General features: G+C 35.2%; 2 protein-coding genes across 2 annotated transcripts; one reads left to right on the forward strand and one right to left on the reverse strand.

Annotated features, from left to right (window-relative positions):
* The first annotated feature begins 387 nt into the window (after positions 1-387).
* Positions 388-10,604, forward strand: LOC116774933 (facilitated trehalose transporter Tret1-like). Its single transcript, XM_061524052.1, has 10 exons — positions 388-931; positions 4,705-4,866; positions 4,983-5,185; positions 6,845-7,031; positions 7,350-7,471; positions 7,561-7,737; positions 8,353-8,445; positions 9,045-9,271; positions 9,611-9,748; positions 9,946-10,604. Exons 1-10 carry the CDS (start codon positions 886-888, stop codon positions 9,992-9,994), a joined length of 1,404 nt encoding a protein of 467 aa, XP_061380036.1. The 5' UTR covers positions 388-885; the 3' UTR covers positions 9,995-10,604.
* Positions 10,605-11,204: 600 nt separating this feature from the next.
* Positions 11,205-21,174, reverse strand: LOC116774951 (erythroid differentiation-related factor 1). Its single transcript, XM_061524072.1, has 16 exons — positions 21,014-21,174; positions 20,480-20,661; positions 19,567-19,675; positions 19,072-19,209; positions 18,716-18,842; positions 17,375-18,073; positions 17,144-17,259; positions 16,914-17,048; positions 16,456-16,581; positions 15,520-16,144; positions 15,094-15,258; positions 13,871-14,069; positions 13,418-13,586; positions 13,150-13,289; positions 12,182-12,336; positions 11,205-11,694 (listed from the first exon to the last, which is right to left on the reverse strand). Exons 1-16 carry the CDS (start codon positions 21,053-21,055, stop codon positions 11,312-11,314), a joined length of 3,510 nt encoding a protein of 1,169 aa, XP_061380056.1. The 5' UTR covers positions 21,056-21,174; the 3' UTR covers positions 11,205-11,311.
* Between the last annotated feature and the right edge of the window lie 191 nt (positions 21,175-21,365).

Below are 21,365 nucleotides of genomic sequence, written 5' to 3' on the forward strand. Positions count from 1 at the left end.
ACTTTTGAAATTATGCAAGAATGTATCTAATAGGAACCATCTAGTTTTATCATCTCAAGAATGAGAAGAATACGTTTAGAGGTTTGGCGGATTTTGCGAGGCTAATCTATGTTCTCGAGTCGACTGTTGCACAATCTCTCAAGGCCATAGTTTTCGACTGGTACGTCCTTAAACCTAAGGAGCTGAAACGTAGACACACAGACACACAGGAGAGCCAGTCCATAAATTCAAGGTCACTCAATAAATTTTTACTTTAGCACAGATTTTTAATATTATTTCGCAGTCAGACAAACACATATTTTACAAAACTAAAGTCACCAATATCGTCCTTAGATTTGGTACCCTGGATTGGAATTGGGCCGGTTATAACCCCAGATATGAGGTGAAGAGGATCCAGGAGACTGCGTTTTGGTCAACGTAGTTCAAGATGTCTTGCAGTACGATGAATCGAGCCGTTGAAAACGGTGCCTTTTAATGTTTGGATAAGGTCTGCCCAGAAGAGAGACACTTTGAATGAGATATAGAAAACAATAGTGGAAGAATGAATATTGTTATAATTAGCTAAATCCTTTAACCCACAATCCCTGTTACTCGATATTTTATAGGAAAACGACCGTAACTTATTAAATTCTAAGGACATGATGGGACAACTTATATAGAATGTAAATCATTTCGAATATAAAGCTTTAATATTCAAAATGAAAACTAAGAGATATACATGACATAAAAATTAATGTATTATATCTTAGGACGGCCGTGGCTAGTTATAAAATATTATCAAAATATGACGTCCACCAACCACACGGGTCGGTACTTATACGAGGCGAGGCGACAGATAAATTATTTAAAAGTAATACTTAGGTAGGACTTATTCGATCGCGAATTATGGAGGCTGGGAAATTATGGCGACAATATATCATCGCGGGCATAAGTATGTATTTTAATATTTAGCTACGAAACTAAGTTTGTTTTTTTTTTTTTTGTTTGTTTGTTTGTTTGTTTGTGCGATATGTTAAGGATATGACACTGATAATTTATACGATAGCATATTAAAAATATATTACTTTAATAGATAGATGTGTTTATATAGTTTTTAAACTTAAAATGGTTTTATATTATGTTAAATTATTTAACAAATATATTACGTGTTTACCATTTTACGTATAACGAATGTGTCGGCTAAATATTTTTTCGGGTATGGAATGTTTTTTAAAAAGTTATCGCGATTATGTCAATCGTTTCGTTAAAAAAATTGTTATATGAAAAAGTGGATTTGATTCTAAATGAAATTAAAATGTCATATAATTCTGTGTTAAGAAGTTTTTTAATAAAAACAGTGGGGTAATATCAATACCCGTTGATAATAGTATATAATATTTTTTTCTAATTTCACTTGCTTAGGTTTTAACAAAAATAAACACAGAATTATATATGTTTATAAATATGCGTTTTGTTGAAATGTTGGACAAACGTTATATTTATTGGATTTAGTTAAATTCTATTAATACTTTCGAGTGCGAAATAATATAAATATATAATATTCCCAAGTCGCTCTTGTTTTATATATATTAACATATATAAATATATATAACTTATATGTATATGTATATGTCTATATATCTATAATAAAATCTGTTATCTCATATACATATATATATAAGATAACACATTTTATTTTCGATACTACATAAATATTAACGTGTTTCTTCAAATTTTCAAAACATAGTATAATTATATGAATAATAAAAATAAAAAATTAATTCTTGCAATCGACATGTTCATTTTAATACAGATAACAAAGATATAAAAATGATAAAACTCGGTTAAAATCTTTATTTCGCATGCCATATGAGAGATTAGGAATATTCCACTGAATTAAATTTTTTCTAACATTGAGATTCCTGTGAGAAATAATAATTGAAAATTTTGATTTTAAGAATCGAGCCATTTAATCTGCACGTAGAAAACAATTCTAGAAACTATTGCAAACGATTGTCTGCTCAAAATCATGTTTACGCATGGAAAATTAAAATATATTTAACAAAAAAAAAATCGATTCATTTTCCTGATAAAATTTCATTCATTAGTTTTTTTTTAATAAAAATCGTCAAATTGTCTCGTCCTGGCGTACTCGCGCAAACAGACGTAAACAAGTATGGTTTTTGACATACACGCTCATAAGATACCTACCTAGTACCTACAGTTATTGCGTATGTAGACAACTACAGCTACTTATTGAGATCTAAGCCTTCCGCGAGTGTTCATTCAAATAAAACTAATATTTCCGAATTACTCCGCGTATTTTATTATTTTAAAAAACCACATACACAAGACTGTCGTTTTATTTAAACAAAAGCAATTTTTCTTTGTTTTGATATATACTTTTTTTAATAACTTATGAATTTTATTATTATGTTGTAGGTAACAATGAACATAATTACTTATATAGTTATTATAACAGTTAACTGACGTCAAATTCAAAAAATTTAGTTGAAAATTTACATTAAATAGCCGAAGAGTATGAACTCTTTTGTTCGCACCATGGTTTTTTTTACGCTAAAGAGGGCAAACGAGCAGACTAGACGGCCTACCTGACGGAGGTAGTATCGTCGCCCATGGAAGTCCGCAAAAGTATTTTGCAGATGCGTTGCCACCCTTGATTGGGGAAAAGGGAGAGGAGGTATGGGAAAAGGGAAAGGATGGAAATAATGAAAGGGCAACCGGCTCTCTCACTCATCGAACGAAACGCAGCCATTTAAAGCTACTTCACACCGTTCTTCTGTGAGAGTATGGTATTTCCCCGGTCGAGCCAGCCCATGTTCCAGCTGCAGTAATTTCACTACAGATAGCTGTGGTGTGTTGTGGGTTCGCACCACCACATTTGTCACGTGTGTCGTCCAATAAACTACATTAGTACTATAATAAAGACTAGGAATGAAAAAAAAGGACGAATTACAGCGTTTAATTCTTGAACACACACTTCATAGTATATCTTGTAGAATACAAAGAGTCGGACTACTTTTTTCCTCTGTTCTAGCCTAACATGATTGGCTTTAACCAAGTTGTGGTCACCAATTTTACATTACTCTCCACTGAGTTCAAGCCAGTGAGGTGACATTACATAGCGCCTGCCCAGATGTGTGACATCAGTATTCTACAGACGACCCAAACTGTGCTTTGTATAAACAAAGCTGTTCCAATGTAAAGTACTGCCGCACTTTTGGAAGTAAGGCGAGTTTCCTTGCAGCTGTATTAGCTTTGGACTCAATAAACCGCCCAAAATTACTGTTCGAGAATACCTTATAACTGAAGACGGTCAGAGTATTCTAAGGAAAAAAATCGGGACAAAGAGATCAAACTCCTCTCAGCTATGAAAAGACAAGCTTGCTTGCTTGGAAAGATACCAAAAAGGTTGAGTTAAATTTCAAAATAATAGTATCGCCCCATTCGGAGACTGCTTGAAGTGTGAAATTAACAAGCTATACCAGGGCCATTCTTTCTATCTCTAATTGATCCTGACTGGCCTTAGGCCCTGTATTCAAACAAACCCACAAGTATTATTTGCGTAACCAAGTACACTAACAGTAGGTTGTCAATTGACCCCTATTGGCTTGGACGAGCAGCCATAAACAGCTATTAGATGTTCATGGTCCTTCAGAAATCCAGGCAATTAGACCAGGGAATGTGCCCGCTCAGATTGTAGAGTAACGACAAAAACATGGGATAAGTAGACTTATGGTGTCGTTTTAATAGCTCTTGAGGCAATAGTAAATATCAAAAGTTATTTTCAATGGGAAAACGGCTAGGTCCTGTGGCATTCTTAACCAACGCGCAATAAGCTGACAGTCTGTGAGCATTTATAATATATTATTCGTACGGAACACGCATTGCTCAAGTTGGACTTGCAATTGACCGTATTATTATCCTCTAAGATAACCTAATTCAGATGTCTGTCTATCAGCTGGATGCTGTCTATTTATCTTAAGTTACTTTACTATTGTTGAGATATGAATCTTGTAAACGATCACAGAATTGAAGTAAACTATTTTCTGATACGTGTAACGGAAAAAAATAATAAACATTATCTTATCTCAGCATTAAAATTTAAAAATAACAAAGATTCGTTCATTCTTGTTCCTATTGTTATGGACATGAAAATTATTTTAAGGAAATCATATCGTCGACAAATAAATTGTCTAGGCAACTCAACGCCAATTACAGTCAATGCTAAACTGATAAAGTCAAACCGAAGAAAAAACTAATGCTTCGATAGTAACGATCAGATATTTGAAGAGGATATAATCTATGATCGCTTAGGAGTAATCAAGTATCACTGTGAAGTGAAAAATAACCGAGCTCGTGTATTTTCATACCAAAAATACCTTTTATATAACATTCAAATTATATATATTTGTTTTATAATAGCTGCAATATTATTCAATAAAATATATCTAATCAATTAATGCCTTCATAAAATTATGTTTTTTAATATATGACAAACATTACGTATACATTTGTAAAAACATTCTAGACAATAAAAAGTAACGCTGTATTATTTTAGTAATAAAATAGAATATAACAAAATACAGACTTCACCAGAAATAACTTAGTAATGTCAATTAAAATAAATAACTATTTGTCTTACGACGAAATTTTATTGAAAAATTCTTTCTTCTTCTTAAAAAATGTTTATTTTTCTGTCAGCAAACATACTGATCACATCCATCGGTTATTGCATGGGATGGACATCACCCATAAACAGAAAACTATCAGACAACTCGACTGGAAGCGAAATCCTTGGCAAACCAGCTACCAACGAGGAGCTAGCGTGGGTGGGATCGCTTCTTAACATCGGAGCTATATTCGGTAACCAAAATAGGACAAGGATATTAAAATATTTTCTTTTGAATAAAACGAAACAAATAAAATTCGATTGTGTTCTGGTGAAGATAATTCTTCTATAAATAGTTATTTAATTCTAGGTCCATTTGTGGGTGGTTACTTGGTCGGTAGGATAGGCAGGAAATGGGGTCTTCTGAGTTCGATCATCCCGATTTTGGTTGGATGGATACTTGTGGTAGTGGCACAGAACATAGCATTCCTGTACGCAGCCAGAATCCTTTGGGGCGTCGGAGTGGGGATGACATTCACCATATCCCCGATGTACTGCGCCGAAATTGCTACGGTAAATATTAATAAAATAATTTCATTATATATTTTTAGTTACAATTTGCTTACAAAACCAACAAAATAGCATTAACAGTTATAATTAAAGTGAGTAATTATGATTGTAACTCGTATGTAGGATTGCAAAGATGTGCTAAAAATTACAGGATACATTTTCTCATATATAATATTAGTGACACCGTAACTAAAGTCTCTGTTCATGTTATCTAACTTACAGTTTTTCACTAAACCCATATGCGTTTAGTGACTTTTAATACGTCATATAAAAGTATAACGACGCCTATTCCGGATAATCTCCAGAACGATTTGTTCATTATCGTAGGGTAGTTCAATTTTCACCGAGTCACGATATTACGAAGGGATCTACGAGAGATGGAATAAAAATTAAACTAAGTTTTTTGGATAACTTCGGGTTCTTTTATTTTATTTTTAACATCCCGACGGTCCCATTACTTTAGAGCAACCGTGATCACGTGAGGCTGAGAAAGTAAAGTTTTATATCGCATAACCAAACGGGACATGTTTTTAACTGATACTATTCCACATGGACATCACTGCTTTAATTTTCGTACCCGATAAAAAAAAAGCAAGTACTTCTTTTATCCCCTCTAATATCGTAACGAATAATCACTGACCAGTGTCCCTTGCATTTATTAAGATTAAAGTCTTAAAAGATCATAATAATATTCAAGCAACAATTTCACACGGAGGGAAGGAGGAATACGTTGTAGTCAACTTCTTTACAATACATTTCCTATAATAAATAGTGTTTGTGGTATTGATGATAGCAGTATATTTCTGGTGACATCTTGCTTCAAAGTTTTGACCTTGTTATACAGCAGCCTTTCTTAAAGTGGGCTCTGCAGGCCCAAATTGGGGCGGTAAGAAGACCAGAAAAAAAATGGGCGCGATGTGTAGAAGCCTGAGGGATGATTTGTAGTTTCATTTAGCTAGGATAAGTCATAGCGGTCTTTCAGTAGATGAAAAAATGGGCTCGCCTAAAAATAATTGATTCTCAAAGTGGCCACTACACACAATAAGTTTTGGACAAACAACTAATAAAGGACATTCTTTATAACTCCTGTAATTTATAAAATGTCCTTTATCAGTTGGTTGTTCTACCTCAAGTTAGTTTCAATGGGTAATAGTTTCATAGTGTTGTAGTCGATGTCTCTACACATGTCTGGCGGTCGCCTTTTTTGTGACTGATATCTTTGTACTCAAATGTGGAGATATGATTTCTGTGCAATGCCATGCCTATCTTAAATTGACACAATTTTGACGCTATGGCCTTAGACGATAGAGTTTTTGGTCTTAGTTGTCGCCGGGCTTCTTTGTCTAGACACTCATTTGAATAACTTTATCCCGAGATGTTGGCCACGCTTACATACGTATTGTTACTGCTTTATAAATACCATATATTGATTTTCCTTCTCATTTCTTTTTTTAACGAAACGAGGATTCTTGTTTTTAATATCGGCCATATTCTAACTGACTTAAACTTTAATGACAATTGGCTACTATTCGACGTTAATATCAACTATGATTTGAAAACCACTAACGAGTAAAATTATCTAAAATGGAAGACATTTTGTTATTTCCTTGCTATTTTTATTTAAGAAAATATTCGACCACTTTCTTCTATTCACACTTTCAGAACGAAGCTCGAGGTGCTTTGGGATCCTACCTCCAGATGTTCATAACCTTTGGCTTCTTGCTGGTATATGCAATTGGACCTTTTATTTCCTACTCGGCTGTCGCCTATGTGGGTATAGCCTTCATGCCGGTCTTCTTTATTAGCTTCTTCTTTATGCCAGAAACACCAACTTACTGTCTTCTAAAAGGTAAAATTGATGCAATTATTATTATTATTTATAAAACTGAAGTAATATGACTTCAGTAACCTAAACATTTTCAGTATTGCATATTTTATGTTCATTTTCATTAAACATTTTTATTTGCTAGACACAATACTGTGATTGTTTTTGTTTTCAATGATTTTAATTAATATTATGAACATTTAAACGTATAAAAGTTATCTCTTCTATGATATCATATACTGTGGTAAAAAAATGTACTGGTAACCTCTATATCCTTTGGTGACGATAATATAATTATGACGCTTTATAATGATGATGATATGATAATGATGAAAATGTTAGGCGATCGCGAGGCGGCGGCGTCTTCCTTGTGCACAATTCGCGGGCGTTCCCGGGCTGGTGTTGAAGCTGAACTGAGTCTCATTGAGGCCGATGTTAAAGCCTCTATGGAAAAAACAGCGTCGGTATGAATTTACTGTAGTTAAGGGTTCATAAGTTAGTCACGAGTATGACTCTCATTACCAAAGACATTTACTAATATTGAATCTTTTAGTTCAAGGATATATCCCGAGGCAGTAACTTCAAGGCGTTCTACATCTCGTGTGCGCTTCAATTCTTCCAACAGTTCTGTGGTATCAACGCTGTTCTGTTCTACATGACGGATATCTTCGCTTCCTCTGGAAGTGACCTTGAACCTGCCATCTCAACCATCATCGTTGGAGCCGTCCAGGTGAGACCCTTAGTACTTTCCTATTTTACATGTCTCGTCCTAGAAAAATCTTTGATATATTATAATTTTTTCCAAATAAATATTCTCAAGATTGTAGTTCACTTAAACCTTGTTTTCTTAATTCAGATTTAGTCAAAAAATTATTACATTATAAATAATCTGTAAAGTCAGATTTAGACAAAATTTCCCTTGTATTACAAATGTATTGTGGATAAATTACACACATGCATGCTACGAGTATGTCGTCATGTTGTTTAGTCTATTCTAATAGAAATAATTTGGATTGGTAAGGAATTCTCATAATGGGATCTAGGGATCAGTTTGTCATGTTTTTATAATGAAAACTATAATCAGATTAGATAGAATGTGTAGGCTATAATAAAAATGAACATGAGACGATATCTCAATTCGACAGAAATTCAAAATTAGAATAGTGATGCAGAAAACCGACATAAGGCGGGAAACTAATATACGAGTAGAAAGTGTTTTTTCTACATCAAATACAGATTTTAACGAGGTTTTTGTAATATACCAATGACAGTCTTGCGCTCTGTTAAGAAATGTGCCAGTACCATAGTCCTATACGTATGCTGGTTTGACAACCACTGTTCGCAGGTAGCGGCGTCTTGTGTAGCTCCTCTGGTGGTAGATCGTTTAGGAAAACGTCCTCTACTCTTGATATCACTATGTGGAACAGCTGTATCAAATGTAAGTATTAGAGAATTATATAACGTAGTAGGGGACAGTGCGTATCTGAGTAACTCGCTTTGGATATATGCATTACAAGCAGATTTACAGGGGAAGGTTTAAACTTAATAATTTTCTAAATTAATGAGATTTATTATGTAAAATTAAGGTCATCTTTAAACAAAGCGTAATAATTACTAACTGATTTAAAAATTACTTCATTTATATGATCGCTTTGGAAAGGAATTATTTATAAACGATAACCATTGAAATTAATATTGTTAAATAAGACGTTGGCAACATTTAACAAGAATACTAATTTGTATAAAAAAAAGTATGCACTTTTTAATGAAAATGAGAAATGATACACATTTTCTTAACCCTAACTTTTTAAATATAATATTACTAGGGACTGTAAATCAATCCACACTTTCACGTGAGATCCATAGTTTTATTTAAACGAGTGCCATTTCTTGTAAAATAAATATAAACTATGACCATAGCTCCATACGTCGTTAATAAAAGAGGCAACTAATTAATATTATAATAGTAACAATAATATAACTGTCATTGCATAAGTTAAAAATCAAAAGATAATCATCTTGTTTATTTATTTTTAGTTACTACTGGGTGTATTTTTCCTTCTACTGGACAAAGATAGTGCAGTGGTGCCGTCTATCAGTTTCCTTCCGGTGCTATGTCTGGTAGTCTTCATCCTGTCGTATTGTGTGGGTCTGGGCCCGCTCCCTTGGGCCATCCTTAGCGAATTGTTGCCCATAGAAGTTAAGGCTGTTGTCTCACCGATAGTAACAGCATTATCGTGGTTGTTGTCTTTCCTGGTTACCAAGTGAGTGTTTAATAACTATAAGAATTATATGTTTCGTAGTCTTAATTGTTCTTAATTATTCATTATAATCTAATCATTATCTGGCTAGTAATTTAAATAAAACTGCCAAATAGAAATAACAGGTTGTAGGCTAATAGAACGAAAGAAAAAATATACAAAATTTCAAGTCTAGTAGATAGAATTGTCATAACAATCAAAAAGATACGCTGGTTACTTGGACCATATGGGAATAGTATGAAATTCAAAGTCGATGATAGAAAAAATACCTAAAACAAGTTGTTATTATCAGGATATCTGATTTATCTGTAACGGTCCTTATCACGTCTAACTGTTCCCCAGATTCTTCCCGTCCCTGGACCGTCACGTTGGCTTCCTCGTGTTCGGTGGGTGTTGTGTCGTATCTTTAGTCTTCTCACTGCTGGTCATTCCAGAGACCAAAGGAAAGAGCTTCTCTGAGATACAAATGATGCTGTCCGGGTTAGTTGAAACATCATTTGTATATCTTACTATCTTGCAAAACGATAAAATAAATGTATCTACCTATGGTTGTCTCGTGGGAGACGGTGTCAGAAAAAAATTACAGACTTGGAATAATTAATAGTCTGGAATAATATATAATTCGTCTTTGATGTAGACTTTTAATAGCCCTTCTATAAAAATTGTTTTCTTTACAGGAAGAAAAAGGAAGAGAAGGCAAAAGATAACAATGTTATGAAGCGGTAAAACGCTGTTACGACTAAGAATTATAGCTAAGGCAACGCCTCCAGGCCTGAGGTAGAAATCGTGTAATTATTATCACTGAGATGTGAAGAAAAATAACTTATAAAATATTTAAAATAAAAATTTGCTTCATTGTTTAAGCAGTGGGTCACAAAAAAAAAGTTATTACAAGATATATTGAGATTTTCATTATATTCGACAAGTGACTTATTCCTTCATATTGTTTATTTAACCGCTGACAGCGAATACTGCAAAATTGAATTTGAACTTCCAGTTTAAGGATTTTGTCGGAATTAAAGGACCTCTAAGGTAGAGAAACCCTCGATAGTTCAACCTCGATAATGTCCCTAAAGTTTTAAGCCACATAATGTACAATTAACTATAGACATACAAAATAAAGTTCAAATAACTTTAAAGCGTAACTACGTAATTATATAGAATTTAATTTTATTAGTAAATTGTTTTTATAAGACTACCATATAGGTATTTGCTGCTAAATAATAATTTAATATATAATTGTGTCAAGAAACATTTACTATTACAATAAGTTAGAGTACAAAGTACAAAATTATTCTATGTCTTCATAACTATATTATAATTTGTTGTTTTTTTAAAATAATATAATTTTTATTTGTAAATATCGTTATGACGTATTTTGTCACAGTTGGAATAAAATTGTTGGAAATATTCTATCTTGTCTTTGTCATTTCTGAAAGTGTTTAAGCCAAGTCTGATGTAGAAATTAGTATGTATGTGTTTTTGTGGAAAAAAAATGTCCACAAAATGAAATTACCACATAAAAAGTAATGAAAAATGGTGTAAACAGTGATAGATAAAGAATAATCTTATTCAAAAAATATATTATTCAAAAATTTTAAACATCAATAAATATAATGAAAATATAACTAAAAGAAAAAAATTGTAAAAAAAAAAAAATTCTTTGTCCATAGTTTTTTTTTTTCGTGGCTCTTCAACATAAAATCCTCAATGAAGACTAATACAATATAAATACTTAAAAACCAATCATTTAATTTAATTTTTTTAAATCAATTAGTACCCTTAAAAATTTGTTTTGTTACGTTTATACGAATACGCAGAGATGTAAGGAAACAAAAAAAAACTGACAACGCTCCGTATATCGCGTGAGATACAGACTTATGGTAAGGGAGTACCGTATTGTTTGGAAATCTGGTGTAAAATAAAAAAAATAACATCAATGAAAAGATTTATTATAATATTTTTACACAAAAACAAATAATAATCTGTGAAATGTGGAGATTCTCTATATTTACAGTGAGTGTGGCAACACCGTGACCCCTACTACTGGAACTCGCTTATGATGCTGTCCATGGCCGCGAGCACGTCGCACACACTGGCCGCGTACAGCCTCACGTCCTCGTCTCTCCTTATCTTCAGGGACGCGCTGTACAGCTTCTTGTACATCTCTGTAATCTTGTCATAATCTTTGTTGGACTTCGATCTGCAGTATTGTATGATACTTTTCAAAATATAGTGAAGCCTATTCTCGTATAAGCTCAGTAAACTATGTTCGTTTTTCAGACTCTTCTCGTCGCCGTCTTCGGGTTTATCTTTTTCTTTCTTTTCGTCCGGATCTCTATCTTTCAACAGCTTCATTATTGAGTGACACTGACGAAGTAAGTCTATTGCGTTTTGAAGCGACTTCAACTTCAGATTCGGCGACACTGTAATTGAACATACTTTGCATACATGGGAATATTGTTGAAAATATATACATAAAATGTTATATGTACTCTTATTAACAATTAAGAGATTTTTTTTGGTGAAACGAGCGTGTTTTAAAAAACATTTTATAGAAAATTCTACGCCTCACAACGTGGGTAGCTTCACGAGACAAACTTCGTACAGTTCTAGAACACAGACAAAAGATGGCGCTGCCTTGTTGATAGCACAAAAATATTAGCAACCATTCACTGATATAACGTTACAGACGAATCAGCGGCAGAAAGCTAGTCTACCCGCGGTCGCCGTGACGTGTATATAATGATTCTCTCATCTCGTCTGATCGTGATTACGGTTGCTTGCTATATATATATATATATATATATTAAAAAACGCGTTGTAGTATCCGATAATTTAAGTTTTATTTAAATAAACATGCTTATATCCAGAATCTTATTATATATTTATATATGTAATCGGTGGCCATACCTGCGGCGTGTGCCTCTAATGCTGCGATGTGCTCGAGTCGTGCTGTGAGGAACATGGCGGGGTCCTCAAGGGAGGCGAATTGGAGAGCCGCCTTCTCATAGTGGGAACACGTCGCGGATAACATGCGCCGGCGGATGCTGGGGTCTTGGCTCTTCCTGCATACAATATCATAGTTAATTACTTAAGGAATATAAATCACACCAGCCCTAGCAGGTTAGAGAACAGCTCGGACGGTGGAGGTGAGCGTTTAACACGCGTTAGGTAGGGGCCCCTTAAACCTCCATCTGGGTTGAGTCCCAGGCACTGTTGAAGCTCCTCTCCCTGCGACGAGGAACCCGGCATCCGCACTGTGAATCCATTGAATGCTGAGAGGTTTCGTCATTTTTAAAAAAAATCATACACGTCTGCCCGTGATCGCGGTGGCTGCGAAGTAACCGAAACGTCGGGAGTATGTAGTTTGATTTAAATGAAAACTCGCGAAAAACTTAGATCTCATTAAAAGAATATATTCAGTGATTGTGGTAAATAATTAAACGTATATATATTACGAAATTTTATTACTTTATCGGTATTGACAGAACGAGCACAGTGGCGCCACGGACGGAACGAAAACTATTCACTGCGTCCCAATGCACTAACAGGAATGTTAAAGATAACCGCGTTATAGAAATGAGGATATCTCTTAAGGAAATTAATATATGATAAACAAATTTGAAAGTTGAAAAAGTGTTTTCAGCCCTAAAAGAAAAAAAATATTCTAATGTTCACAAAAGCTAGTTTTATGACAAAAAAAAAATTAGTAATTATTTCGAATAGAATTAAATATTATACGACAATAAAGAATTTGACGAGCAACGAAATCAGTCAGTGACTTGTCGACGGTGTAATTCTTATTTATTTTAGGGTTCCGCAGGCTTCATAATTCGATCCCTTCTATATATATATATAAATTCCTTTGAGTCTGTCACCTGTACTGTGAATGGTACAGCGATCCCAGCCGGTGATATATCATAGCGGCTCTGAATTGATACAAGTACTGTCTCGGGCCCGGACTCAACAGGCAGTGCTTCAGAGCGTGCTTGAAAGCCTCCGCTACTTCTGTAACTTCCTGAAATTCAATGAAAAATGTCCAATTCAATGCCAGAAAAATAATAGTAATGATAGAACACTCTAGAATAATTTAAATGTTATCTGCAACGAATGCCTTAAGGAGCGACATTTTTTTGGTCAACTCACGCTAGCATAGATTTCCGGATGGTCCTGCAAGAGTACAGCCCTAGTGTACAGGTGGCAGGACAATTCCCAGCATACCAGGTCTTTGATAGCTGCCTCTCGAGATCCCACCAGCCTGAGCGCCTGGGAGTACAGCTCTTCGGCTGAATTATAAGTCCGACGCTTCTCATCACTAAGAGCATACGGATATTGATGATTTAATTCGCAATATTAATGTATACGTGAAGCTGTCGCGGTGAGGGTACTTCAACGGAATTATGAGATTAATAGAGGATATTTTTTGTATAATACAAGTCTAATTTGGAATAAAATTTGTATACAAAAATCGTTTATGGAAGTATATTTTTGGAAATTTTCACTCGAATAAGAACTCACGATGAGAGTTATAACGAGATTGTATTTAGACAGTGTAGGTGAAAACTTAAGTGTTGGTGGCAAAAAAAAAAAAAAACTCACTCGAAAACTCCTTTGTCGCAGTGAACTTTGAACCTCATGTATCTGGCCTTATTGCAGTACAACAAGGCCAGGTTGGGGACGTCGTTCACGTGTTGGAATATTTCAGTAGCCTCGTCCAAATATTCGGCAGCTTTTTTGGACAGATGACGAAACTCCTCCGGCAACGTATCCGAAGTGTCCAACGACGACATGTATATCTCTGAGATAGATATCAATAGTTTAAGCGTGCGAACTGTCGCTAGTTCTCGTATTTGTATGAGGAAATTGAATCATTTGCTCCTAGCATTTAACGGTTGTGAGTTTTATGTTCATTAACTAAATTATTTCTAATTATATGACGGTTTCGTGATGACGTCACTAATAAGAATCAATTGTATAATGAACAAGGAGGTGAGGGAGTTTTGGAAGATTAATTGATTTATAATAGAGATATAGATGTGATAGTGCGAGACCCCACTGCAGGGTTGGCGCGTGCATCGAGTGTTTGTTTAAAACCAATTTTGTATGTTAATTTACAGTTAGGAGAATATATTTACTAGGGTGCCCATCAAAATTTGGCCGCCATTATTTTTAATTGATTTTTGGTAAAACATATCGTTTATTTCTCAAATAAAGCAACGTCTGCAGCACGGTGATTAGTATGAACCTTCTAAACCCCCGCTTGCCGTCGCCCACCTGTGACCTGGCCGAGCCTCTCCGCAGCCAGGAGTGACCAGGTGCGATGCCGATGTATTCACCCGTTTGTAACGTATATTTATGAATTATATGTTAAATTGAAGATATTTTTTTTTCTACTAATTATCATATATGGTTGCTTAATTAAATCTGGCCGCGAATAAGGGTTGCCGGCTGTTACAGATGATAAATATTTAAGGGAGAGGGAGAGTTAGCGCGTGACGTCATTTGCCACGTGGTCAGAGAAAATGCAGACTGACTTTGTTTTTGGCCGTCGATGAAATAACTTGCCGGGATGCTGCGGCAGTAGATGACAAATCTCGATAATACTGAGAATAATCATCCTTCATCATAAATAAACATAAAAATTTGGTTTTCAGCAAACACTCGCTGAACGCACCAACCCTGCAGCGGGATCTCAGACTATTTAATGGCAGGAAGTTCACTTATGTTCAATCAATGACCGTTGAGGAGTTAATGGTGATGTATAATAAGACCAATCTGTGATGATGAACCGCTCACGGAGCGTGACATCAGTACATCCTTACGTTGCGCGTCGCTCATGCACCGGACGGCCAGCTCGTTGCACACTGAAGCCCGGCGCCTCATCAGCTCGTCCCTCTTGAGGTCGCTGTCCGACACCAGCGCCGCCTTGCGGTAGTACTCGCACGCGGACAACATGGCGGAGCGCTCGGTCTGCGGCAATCTGATGTCTTGATGGACAGAATTAGTTATTTAGAGTGACAGAAGGTTCCTGTCGATGCTTTATTTGGCTGTTTCTTATAAAAACACCGGGTAGACAGAAGAATATTTAAATGAGATCATATATATATATATTACTGTATGCCTAATGTCTGCCAGCCCGTGTTTACGTTTCAACTAACAGCATAATATTTATTTACTCGTTATCTCGTGGGCAGCTAGTGAACATCATTGCCACAAACAGTTTACTATGCACCGTGAATGTATCTCACCCAGTTCAAACTCATCTCCCCCGAAGCCCTCCATTTCTTCCGCCATATCGCTCTCTATCTCGTTTCTTATCTCCCTATCGATCTCGTGGTCCATGCCGAACTGTTTGCTGTACTGGTCCAAGCTGGGCCAGTGTTTGCTCAGTTGGAAGTAGTTGTCGCCGACCCTGCCTATGAGACAGCTGGCGTCCACCACGCGACTCTTGATGATCATATTGCTCAACAGCTTCTGGCATTTGCTGGCCAGATCTATATACTTCAAGGAGAAGCCGTACTGCTCGTGTGAGTAGCTGTATTCGGCTAGCGTGGCGTACGCGAGGCATATTTTTTCATACAGCAGCGTCTTCAGATGTAGTTTCCAGGCGAAGTTGTCGTCCCGGTTCGGTTCTTGCAGGGTTATCGTGTTCTCTTTCCGCACTAAAATGGCGTTCTTGTCTACGTTCGAGTTGGTCTCTATGTGGTTAGACGAGTTCCGCCTCGTCCGCCGACGCCTGCTCCTCGAGGTGTGCTCTTTATCTTTTAGCTTGGACGTCTTGTAGCCCATTCTGATGGGTTCGTAAGGATTGGCCATTTTCGGATGTTGTTCCTCTTTGATCTTCTGCTGTCTCAGACGTTCTCTTTCCTCTTCCTGGTAATAAAATTTTATAAAATCATTCGTAATTCTTATCAATTTTCCACACCGGACATTTGAATCTGAATTATTTAAAGTTTTTACAATGAATTCATTTACAATATTTTCATTATTAATATAATAAATAATAATAATATATATATTTGTTTGTTTGTTTTTCTTAAATGATATTAAATGTACTGAATAATAAATATAACCTAGGATAAGTTAAAATTTCAAACCCAACAGTTCTCCATATAGACCTCTCCTATAGTAGTTACCTGACATATTCTTTAAACGTTAAATATTAATAATTTTTCAGGAATTACCATAGACTTATCTATGGTCAGATGATGTAGAGCCTTGAGTCCGGTGAGCGCGTGTTTCAGCGCCCGCCCACATCTGGTAGCGGGTTCGATGCCCAGTCCCGTAGTGGATCTCTTAGTTTTCTTCGTCTAAAACATTATACAAACATTATATTATGTTAAGAATTCACCTCAGTGAACAACAAGATGTTAACAGCGTCTGTAATTCATTACTCTGTGCATTGTGCAAACTAATTTTAACCTACAATCAATTGCAGCCGATTCATACTACAGTATAGAATTCTCTCACTTTAATTCCCATAATATAAATCCATCAAAATAATTGTAGCATATATATATGATCTCTTTATCTTATCATTGATTTACATATCTCCATCTCTTTCTATCACACCAACAGAAACCTAAAGCACTTTATATATCTCTCTCTCTTAGTATCTCATTCTAATATCTTTTGCACTCACAGTATCGTGTGTCTGCCTATCGCCGATGTCTCTTAACGCCAGACCCCGTACTCGGAGGGTGAGTTCGCCAGCACTATCGCCGTCTCGCTCGCACTCTTCCCTGTTTATATTTCCATCTCCCTCGCACTTATCGTCCTGTTATTAAATTGATTTCACTATTTAGATCATCTAAGCACATTATATTGAGTATTGTATATATATACGCTGTGTATTTTATCCACGTATCTTACATTAGTGACGTCTCGTACAATCTCGTCGTCCTTGTCTGTCCGTCTGCCCCTGTCGGCCGAGGGGCACTCCGCGTAGTTACCAAACTCAGCTTCCTCTTCGGAGTCCGAGCTCTCGTCTTAAATTAAATAAAATACCATTAAGAATCTACATCAAAACATTAAAACCTTTCTAAACTATCAAAAATTCCTCTACAAATAAAATAATTAAAATAAACCTCATCATCAGATCACCTTTGAAATCTGGATGTGCCGGGTTTGTGGTGGCGGGTACATACAGATCGGCCAGCATATAATGCGAGGACGCTACAATCTGAGGGTATCTCTCGCTTCCGAGCAATTCCACGACGTGTTCCAGCAGCTGCCGGACATGTTTGGACCTGTTCATCATCCTCATGTTCCTGGCCACCCTGTACAATAGCATCGCCACGGGCGTCGTGAAGGGATTGTCCATGTCATCGGGGCAAAGAGTCGTCAGGTCGTACAACTTGACAACATCGTCGTGGGGGCCTTTGAATAACCAGTATGTGTGACCGGCCTTAGTCGCGTTAGATTTTAAAAACGATAGAATATTCTGTGCGACATTCCTTATAACCTTTGGCGAGAACTTGGAGTTCTCCATGTGCGGCAAATCTTCTGTCTTCATGGGCTCGTATTTCTGCACGATGCCGTCCAAATGGTAGCACATCAGAACCTCCGGGACGTTGCACATGAGGTTGTCCAGCCAGTAGTCGATGCCTGTGAGTACGTTTATCGGTTCCCTCGCGTCTCGTAAACGCAAACTGACGCAGGGCCTATCCTTGTCGCCGAAAATTGGTAGGTTACTACCTATCAACATGTGTATGTCTTCGAATGTCCAGAGCACGTTTCTATTGAAACTCTGTTCTTTAGCTGGTTCTTCCGGACGAGTCTCCGGCTCCGGGAGAAATGGTCCTGCAATATATAATGAAAAATCCTTAATCGAATCTAATAAAAAATACTCCTATTCCGATAATTGTTCTTCATAGAAGCGATCATATCCTTTACCATTAACAATAACATCAAAATCTTATGGAAATCGCGTCTGTGTGTGAATAGCCAAAGAATAACATAAAAAATTATTAAATTTACACCAATGACCAAAAAGAAGCAATGAAAAAACAACGACTCTGTTAAAAATGAACATACTGAAAACTAAATTCAATTTAAATGGCCATAATAATATATAAACGTTAAGACTGATTGTGTCATGAACTGTACTGCAGTAAGGCGGCCCATAAGGCCCGATAATATTGCACAATATTATTATTGTGCAATATTATTGAACACCTTCTTTGAAGCCAAACGTCCAATAATATTCACGTGTCTGAACCGATCGAAGCCGCTCAGAACAGTCAACGGAAAAAATATTGCGCAATACTAACCCTGCGCAGTACGAAGAACACATATCGCGCAATAAAATTGAAGCCCGCTCAAACTTCTGTTAAATTTTTCAATACTATCTGAAATATACACTGCTAACAATGTGGTACAATCAACTATATTGTGCAATATTATTGTACACGTGTGGGCCGACTAACATAGCAGTGTTATAACCTGGTAAACATATCGGCTGGCAGGGCTGGCTGGCTGGCAGAGGTGGCGCCACCACACTGTGGGATAGGAACTTGTGAGTCAGCTGGAGGGCACTCCTACTAGCCGATGACGTCAGAGAGATACGATCCTAACATAAAAACCACATAACATAAGTACATTATAATATATTATATAGTATTCTACTATAATGTTTACAATCCCTCCAGCAACGTAAATGTGTACGCGAGAATAGGCTATACATTGGTCATAGCAAACTAGGCTTTCATCAATAAATATATATTTTATAGAACATTTAATTGATCAATATATTCATGAAGAGCAGCATAAAATACATTGAATACTTCGTGGTAGCTAACCTTTTCCGACATAGTCTTCAGTACATTCTCGTAGAAGAAATCCTTTAACCAGGACCACTCCGACTTCATCAGGTATTCGTAGACATCAAAGTCGTCCAATAGCAAAGTATTTTCAACTCTATGCACCATCATACTAACCTATAATTTTGCTTAATTAGTCATATATGAATATAACCACAATTACTGCAATAACACAAACAACAGGACACCAAAATGAAAAGATAATTACATTTAAGATTATCTAAGTTTCTGTACCAACTATACGTAATGTACTATAAACTGTTTGTATATGTATGTCTATATACTGTTCGGCATCTTTTGTTCTAAACATATATGTGGATATTTTAATATTCAATATATTTAAAAAAATATATATAGCATGCCATAGTATTTAAAACCAATCAATAATGTATTATTTTTATTGATCACATATGATCAAACCTCATTGTTTGGCCATTTTAATTATAATAATTACCCATTGTAGACATTACTCACAGTTCCATTAGGTTGGTAGGGTAGCTTGAGGAGATTCTTTATGCAATCTGCATCAGATATAACGTCCACCTCTCCGACACAGTCGGGGAACATGTGAGCCATCCTGAAGCTGAAAAATTATAAGAGCATTATATTTTCTTTGTATAGTTCTTGGTACTTTGTTATTGTAAAGAAATTTAAAAGGTATTTTGCAAGAAATTTCTAAATTAATTTATTTAGATAACTTTGTTACAATTGCAAAAGTAGTAGAGGCTGTGAAAGATGACAAATGCTAAACTAAGACAGCCCTAAGAATATTTCCTTTTGGGTTACTTATTTTTTCTAATTTTTTGTTTTGGGCAGAATCTTGAAGCATTGCAAAGATATTCTTGAATCATAAGTTCTAGAAACCTTTATAACATGTTTCCTTAAACCAAAATTTAGAAGATAGAATAATTGACCACACATTTGTTTATGAGTTAAAAACAAATTAAAACTTAGATCATCTTTAGAAAATAGGTATGTTATTAAAAGTACAAATACAAGTACACAGTACTTGGTATTATCAAAAGTACCACAAGTTGTCAACTAATTAATCTTAACTTTAACTGGAGCCAGATTTACGTTTAATAAAAAAGTTAGGCCAATGAAACAAGATAAATTTAGTAAATACACTGACTGCTACATATTGCCATTGTAAGAGACAAACTGTACCTGTGGTTTATTTTACTAGCAAGAAACTTTCATATAACATTTATTAATATAATATAAATACATATATTATATAAAGCTCTATAATTTTATTTTTTATAACTATTTTCATTTATCTTTTTCCAATAAATTAACTTATTCTGTGCCTTAAACACCACAGTATATTTAGGATTAACATTAAAGCACACACAGAAAAATGTTTACATTAAATTATCAATAGAACCTTGAAAGTCCCGAATCTCTTGTGAGTATCTGCTTCAAGCCGTAAGTGTCTATCCCACCCCAGTTGGATGGAGGGAGGTTGATATCTGTGTTGCACTGTAACCTGGCATAACTAGCAGGAGTCTGGAATGCTGTATATTTTACAACCGCTGTTGATTTAACACCTGGAGATGGACTTCGCCCCTGAAAAGTTATAATTTCAAAAGTTATAAGTTCAAAAGTTATAATGTAAATTTAAGTCAAACTTAAAGGTTATAATAACAATGCTAAGATAATAGTTGGGGAAAACCTTTCCGAAAATTTTATGATAAAATAAAATATTTATTTATAATAGAATAAAACATGCTAATGTGTTGATATTAATATTCTATAATTACAAATAAATAAACTTACTTTCATATCTGAAGTTATTTGACGAGAAATTGTTTTTTACTATATGAATGTAAGGTGTCTCTATAAATATTGTAAATAACAAGAACAAGTAAAAATATCATTCAAGGTGAACACTTGGTAAAAACAACCTCGATCAAGTTACCTTGTTTCGATTGAACTCATTTTCATTCTCGACGTCATCCATATTCAGCAAAGTTTTCTTTTTTGGGCACAAAATGTTTTAAAAGTACCTAATGTTTTAAAAATATGCAACAATTCAGCTGACAGAGCCGACACGAGCAAAACGTAAATAACAAGTATTTTTCGTCTGTGACAAATGTCAACGTTACGTTTTGTAAAGCACGCTTTTAAAATAAATATATTACATTATAATATTGTAATCATACTTGAATATTTGATTTAAAAAAATTAATATCTTTTATTGGGCATTAAACCTAGTTTTGAAAATAAACTTAGATTAACTTAAAACTTACTTAATATTAGACAGAATAATA

The sequence above is a fragment of the Danaus plexippus genome, chromosome 23 (genome assembly GCF_018135715.1).
Source record: "Danaus plexippus chromosome 23, MEX_DaPlex, whole genome shotgun sequence".
NCBI classification, from domain to species: Eukaryota; Metazoa; Arthropoda; class Insecta; order Lepidoptera; family Nymphalidae; genus Danaus; species Danaus plexippus.